This window comes from Coffea arabica, chromosome 9c (genome assembly GCF_036785885.1).
Source record: "Coffea arabica cultivar ET-39 chromosome 9c, Coffea Arabica ET-39 HiFi, whole genome shotgun sequence".
Classification (NCBI taxonomy): domain Eukaryota; kingdom Viridiplantae; phylum Streptophyta; class Magnoliopsida; order Gentianales; family Rubiaceae; genus Coffea; species Coffea arabica.
The window spans coordinates 42,346,153-42,352,913 of record NC_092326.1 but is presented as its reverse complement, the minus strand read 5'-3'; the positions used below and the strand labels follow the sequence as shown (position 1 = coordinate 42,352,913).

Sequence of the window (6,761 nt, the reverse complement as noted above, 5' to 3'; positions counted from 1 at the left end):
TGTGTGAAAAAAAAATCAAGACTAAGTAAATGGGACGGAGGGAGTATAATAATTTATGATTTACAAATTCAAATACCTCTTAAACAATTAAAAAATTTGAAACGATTTCAAATCATTCATTGAATCCCTCTATCCAAACGCAAACTAAAATAATTTTTTAAATAATCGTCTATCCCAACAATCTAGTAGTGCCAATCTTGCTACTTTGCTTATTATTATTTTTTTTTCTCAACCTTATTTTACCTGATTAACATGTCTTGTCCTCTCTCTCTCTCTCCCCCCTACGATGCAAGCTTCTGTATTACTCTCTCATGGTTTGATTTGATCCTCTTGTCCTCTCTCTCTCTCTCTCTCTCTCATTCTTCCCCCCTATCTATCTTTATTGCATGTAATTGTGCTAATATCTCACCAGTCGCCACCCAACCCAAAGTCTCTCTCCTCTGCTCCTCAGTCCTCATTTCTTTTTATGCCAACACCAAAACTTCAAAAACAAAACAACCTCCTCAATAGAGAAAATAGTGGAGCAACAAAAGCCCCGGCCAAGTACTCCTGCTTACTCTACCATCCCATACCGAATATTTCTCTCTGGAATGATGGAAGAGCCAGTTGAGCTGCTCACGAGGCCACCTCCTGTGCTCTCCCCCTGCACCAGCGCCAAAAGAAGAAGCACTTCTAGAACCGCTACAGATTCCAACTCACCCGAATTTGAGTTCTGGAATATGCTCCGAAACCCGTCTTTTCCCCAGCCCAACCTTCTCTCAGCTGATGAGCTCTTCTCTGACGGTGTCCTCCTCCCTCTCCACCTCCTCAATAACCATTCCTCCGACGACCAAAAGCCATCATCCGCCGACCCACCTGAAACTTCCGGGTCAGACCAACCCGGCCCCGGATCGAGACCCGATGTCTCTAACGTCTTGTCTGCTTTGTCAGCACCCACATTCACTTCTTCCAAGCGGTGGAAAGACATTTTCAAGATTAGCGGCGACCGGAGAAAGTTAGAGGATGAGAGTAGTCGGAAAGAAAAGAAGAAAGAGAAGAAAATCGCAGGTGGTGGAGGAGGGCCGAGTAATGGTGGGGTCAGCGCCGCGGCGGAGCTGAACATAAATATCTGGCCATTCAGGAGGAGTAGATCAGCCGGGAACGGCGGAAATAGGCCGCGGATGGCGGGTGCCGGTGCAACTCGCAAGGTGAGTAGTGCGCCGTGCTCGAGGAGTAACTCAGCCGGTGAGTCCAAGTCTAGGAAACAGTGGCCTAGCAGTCCAAGTCGAGGTGGGGTCCACTTGGGCCGGAGTAGCCCGGTTTGGCAAGTCCGCCGCGGTGCTGCCGGTGGCGGGAAGGGAGCCGCCGCCGACATCGGGGCAAGGAATGCTGAGAAGGGTGCTAAAAGAGAGGTTAACAATGAAGCTCGCCGGAAAACGTCTGTTGCCGCCGTGTCAAGCAGTGGCGCAGCCAAGGCAAAGGCCTTGCATTTGAACGTTCCGATGTGTATTGGTTATAGGAATCACTTGAGCTGTAGAAGAGATGAAAATAGCGCTGTGGGTTGTGCGGCTGAAGGCGCCGCTGGTCTTGGTGGAGTTGGCGGCGTCGCCGGTAGTGCTCATGGAGGAGGAGGTGGCTCCGACGAAGGCGTACGTGGCAGCAGTAATTTATTTAAAATCCGAAGCCTCTTTACCAAGAAAGTGCATTAGCACTTTCCAAAGATAATTGCCGATTTGCCATGTTACTATTTTAATTGCTTCTTTCCCCCCCCCCCCCCCCCCCCCCAAAAACCTACCTTCCTCTTTTGTAGTAATTTAAAGGTGCTTTTTTTTTTAAGACTCCACTCCATGTGTATCTATTAAAGAAAAGTTATAGGCAGCTACTAACCAGAGCTCCTGCTGTTCAATTTAACAGTAGTGTATTATTGTAAATTATTATTGTTATTGAGAGCATTATCATATGGGATCGATCGACAGCTTTATTATTAATATACAGTGTACAGGCTAAGTACTCAGTATTTATATAATTAGAATTTGTAATAGCCTAATACTACTACTATTAATCTTTTTGGAGCAAATTAGTGGTAATACTTATCTTTTTTTTTTTTTTTGAGGTTGTGAGAATTGTGGTGGCGTTCAATTCTTCTTGCGGAAACATGTGGTAATTTTGTGTGGTTGTGGGAATATTTTATTAACAGTTGAAAACGGATATATATATATATATATATATATATATATATATATATATATATATATATATATATATTCTCCAGAGCATATATTCCTAGATTTTGTCGTCAACTTCTTTTAACATCCAAATTAATAAATTAGTTGTGCATGTAGTCCAAACCAAAAAAAAAAAAAAAAAAAGGGTACTGTCACTACGTGTCAAGGAGGAGATGTGGGAAAACCAAATGCAGCTATTTCAGGAAGACGGACTATTTCAGGAAGATTACTGTGTCAAGCAAGGTGAGAAAATCTCGATGTTACATTACTTGGGGCCACAATGGTTAAGCGACTCTGATCCTGTTTTGTAGTGTAGTCATTGTCAAGGTTATTGTGGTGTGTAAACCATCAAATGTACCCAAATCAATTATTGGTTCCATGTGCAGTTGACGAATAATGCAAGGAGGCTTAATGCTACTAGCTGGCAATTGATCATCTTGGGATAAAGCCAATGCGAATTCGTGGTTCCGTTGATTAGGATGAATCACTTCCTTTTAAAAGATTATATATTCGAATTTCACTGTGAATGTGAGAGTTGTGTTAATCGATGATTTGTAAGAATGATTGTAAGTAATTTATACTAATAATAATAAGAGAAACCTCATCCCATGATTCTCTTAATATCACGTGGCATTTCTACGGTTTCAAAAATATTACTTACCCTTTTTTTTTTTTCTAAGCCCAAAAGACTTTTGATATTTTGACAAACCTAAATCCCGTAAAAACCCACAAAAGCCGGCAACTTTTGAGGGTTTCACAGGAGACTTATCTACTCTACCCCAAACCCCCTAAACCCCGATGTTGGAAATCAACCTCCACAAGGGAGCCTGCCAGACCTAAAGAGACCCCATACCCCTCCCGAGACAAGGCTGATGTCTTTTTTTTTCTAAGCCCAAAGGATTTTTGATATTTTGACAAACCTAAACCCCGTGAAAACCCACAAAAGTCGGCAACTTTTGAGGGTCTCACAGGAGACTTACCTTCCTTACTTTTGTTATTTGCGTAACAAAATTTTTAAAAATCCTAAATTACCCTTTCACTTACTAACCGATTTCTTATGAATTTATATATATATATATATATATATATTTTTTTTTCTAACAACTTCCCAACCATTGCTCAAACTATTAAACTGTACCAATCATTATAAAAATGAACTCAAAATAAGCAAATAAATCATGCCCCCACTTTATCATAATCACAAAAGATAAAAGGCAAACAAAATTTAATTTATTACTATAATTTACAAATAAAATATTGCATAGTCATCCAAAAAATATGAGTAAGAGAGAATGATGAAGAAAAGTGAAAAAAAGAAAAAAGTGATTTTTGTTTCTTTCTTTTTTTTTTGCAATTTTTGAGCTCCATTTATTTGATATGTTATGAATTATGTATCAAATGAGGGTTAATATAGTCTTTTTATTGTTACTAGGAGGAGGTAAGTGATACTTCTAAAACCTCAAGGGTGCCAAGTGATATTAAGAGAAATGTCAGGCAGGTTTCAGATATTATCCCTAATTTATAATCCCAAAACATGCCCTAGCTCGTGAGGAAGAAATAGAAGAGATCGAACATCATAAGACAGAGTAACACGTAGCTGAGAAAAAATCATAACACACTTGCTGCGCAGCAGCAGCAGTATGAGGAGTTGCAATTTCATGCATCAGAAAACGAAAGTGTACCCATCCAATGCCAGATGATTGGCTTTCGGCTGTCTGTAAAGCTTGGAACATGGAAACCGCTTGTTGCTGGAACATATATGGTTGAATTCCATGGAATGTTGTTGTGCAGTCACGTGAAGGGAATCGGGGTGGGTAAAAAATCCGAGCCGACCCGAAATCTGACCAACTCGATTCGATTCGATCCAATTCGAAAAATAGGATATTCGATCCGATTTTTCTTGGCGGGGTAGATGCGAGTCGAGTACCCGCAAAAATGGATACGAATACGGATCAACAAAATAAAAATCCGGGGGGACCCGACCCGCAAGGTATATTATATAAAGATTAAAAAAATAAGGGTTCATTATATAATTTTATAACTTTTAATCCTAAGTGTAAGTAAAGTGGTTCACAATCTCATATTTTAATCTCATATGATCCTCATCTCCTCATCTTATCTAAAAAAAGTAAATATTCTTGATGAAACCTGAACCAAATGAATAAAACAAAGAAAAATTTGTGAAACTCTTTCATAAAAATTGTTCATCCCTTTCATCCTTTTTCATTTTTATTCTACTTCCATCGATCTTTTCTGCAAAATTTTGAATAATTCAATCAAAAATTTGTGTTTGGAGCTCCAATTTTCTGTTAGCTAGATAATTAAAACATTTGTGTCTTTCATTTATTTATTTATTTTATTACAATTATGTCTCTTAAATTTGTTTCCTTTATTTTAGTACAAGAAATTTATTTTTCTTTTTCATCACCTTTAATGCAACAAGGTCTATTCCAAAGATGTAAGAAAATTGGGGAAAATTTTTCAAGATTATTTTGGTTATACTTTCTTCAAAAATTATTAGCTCTGTTTAATTCTTTTCCGAACTTGATTCCATAATCGATTCATTTTGGATGCAATCATGTACCATAATATCCTTAAGGAAGTTGGAAAAGTTCCTATATACTTATTATTCGTGTGTTTGTTATATTGTAAAAGAATGAAATGCGTGAGAATGGTGATGTACTCAAAATTATCATAAAACTTCGTTTTATCCTTGTGTTTGTTATACTTGGAAAAGTTGCAATATACTTATTATCCTTGTGTTTGTTATGTTATAGAAGGATGAATTGCATGAGAACGGTAATGTACTCAAAATTATTATAAAATTTCGTTTTATCTATTAGATATTATAATTCTAGTACGTACTAAATTTATGAAATGGATTTGATTATTGGATGAAATGTGTGAGAATGGTGATGCATGGATTTTGATTATAATATATCTACCAATGTTAATTGGAAAGCATACTTTTTTTTTATTGGAAAACATGTTGATATTAAGTGAAATTTTTTTTTTTGGAAAATAGTTTTTTTTTTAGGGGCGGGTACCCTATAACCCGTCGCTTTTTTCGGGTACCCGAAAATATTAGGAGCGAGTTAGGATCACAAAATGACTGATTTGATATTTTAGGGTCAAGTCAACCATATCTTGTTAGGGACGGGTATCCGATCCGTGCCCACCCCTAGAAGTGATGATAATTGAGTCTCTTCTTTTATTTTGTAAGGGGTTCTAGGATCTCAATTAGTTCTGGCTACTCTTCTTGTACACTATTATATATGTCTTCGTATCAATTTCTGTGGTACAAGTACAATAATTTGTACTTACCCCCCTACACTTTCCCCATGAATATGTCTACCATACTCGACAACAGCCATTCATGTGAACTTGGATGTACTATGATGACCCATATACCATTACTCAACCGGAGTAAACGAGTATGTGCATCGTGTAGTAAATGTTAAACGCCTCGTCTAAAAATGAAAATGTACAGCGTTTAGCATACAGTCTTCAGATCTGTTCTTTGATATCTTTGCATGTTTGATGACGTAGCTTCTGTCGCGTTATTAGTGCAGATTTTAATGAAATTATGATATTTTATTTAAAAAAATTTTTTTTTTTCTTTACGGGACCATCTCTAACTGGGGAGGTTCGAGAATTCATAATGTGAATTGGAAAATGACATCGCGCCATGGGGAATGGGGAAAAGAAAAAACTAGTAGTATTTGAAAACATGGGAAAAACCGAGTTACATTTATACCAAGTTACAAGGTCACCATAGCATCACATAATTAGACTCCATTCCATAATGGAGCTTCAGTTTGGATGAGATAATTCAGTTACATGTGGGATGGTGATGCAAAGACTGCACGTCTGGTCCGATGACAGTTTTCTGAACAAACCTTAAAGAAGGCACGAGTCACATGATGACTGTAATGCTGTGGGAGTCCCAATACCCTCTTCTCTTCCTTCATTTATTCATTCTAACTCTTCATTTCCTTCGATTCCCTGATGATCCCTGCATCTGCTTCATAGACTTGTGTGTGTGTGTGTGTTCTACGAGGCAGAAGAAAGCCAGAAATTCGCAGGTAAGATGGAAACATTCTTCAATGAACGTGACCTGTGTATAATTATAAGCTTTTTTTGTTCTGTCTTTGACAAGCGCGAATTCACCCCGTCACAGATACACCCAAGCTGCCTTACTATTTACGCATGCATGCGCCAGAGAGCATCAATGGGTAATGCCTGATGGATCATTCATAACTTGAAAGATAACCATCATAAAGACGTCCCTCCACTTCCAACTGTTCTCAAACTCAAACTAATTTCTCCTGTAGCGTACATTAAATCGAATGCACGTCGCGTAATCTTTATTATTCGAGTTTGAAATTATTAACACACGCACACGCAGATTTAACAGCGTGCGAAAAAGAAAAATCACAGGTTATTTACGCTGATAATGTAAAAAAGATTAATCGAGAGCTTCAAACTCTATCGAGAGTTACTAGGTTTATAAAGCATTTCTTTTCCGCTTTATCCTTTCTTGTTGTCAACCCAGAG

General features: G+C 38.0%; 1 protein-coding gene across 1 annotated transcript; it reads left to right on the top strand.

The window, feature by feature from the left end:
• Positions 1-240: 240 nt before the first annotated feature.
• LOC113707610 (uncharacterized) lies at positions 241-1,967 on the top strand. Its single transcript, XM_027229869.2, has one exon. It carries the CDS (start codon positions 591-593, stop codon positions 1,686-1,688), a length of 1,098 nt encoding a protein of 365 aa, XP_027085670.2. The 5' UTR covers positions 241-590; the 3' UTR covers positions 1,689-1,967.
• The last annotated feature ends 4,794 nt before the right edge of the window (positions 1,968-6,761 follow it).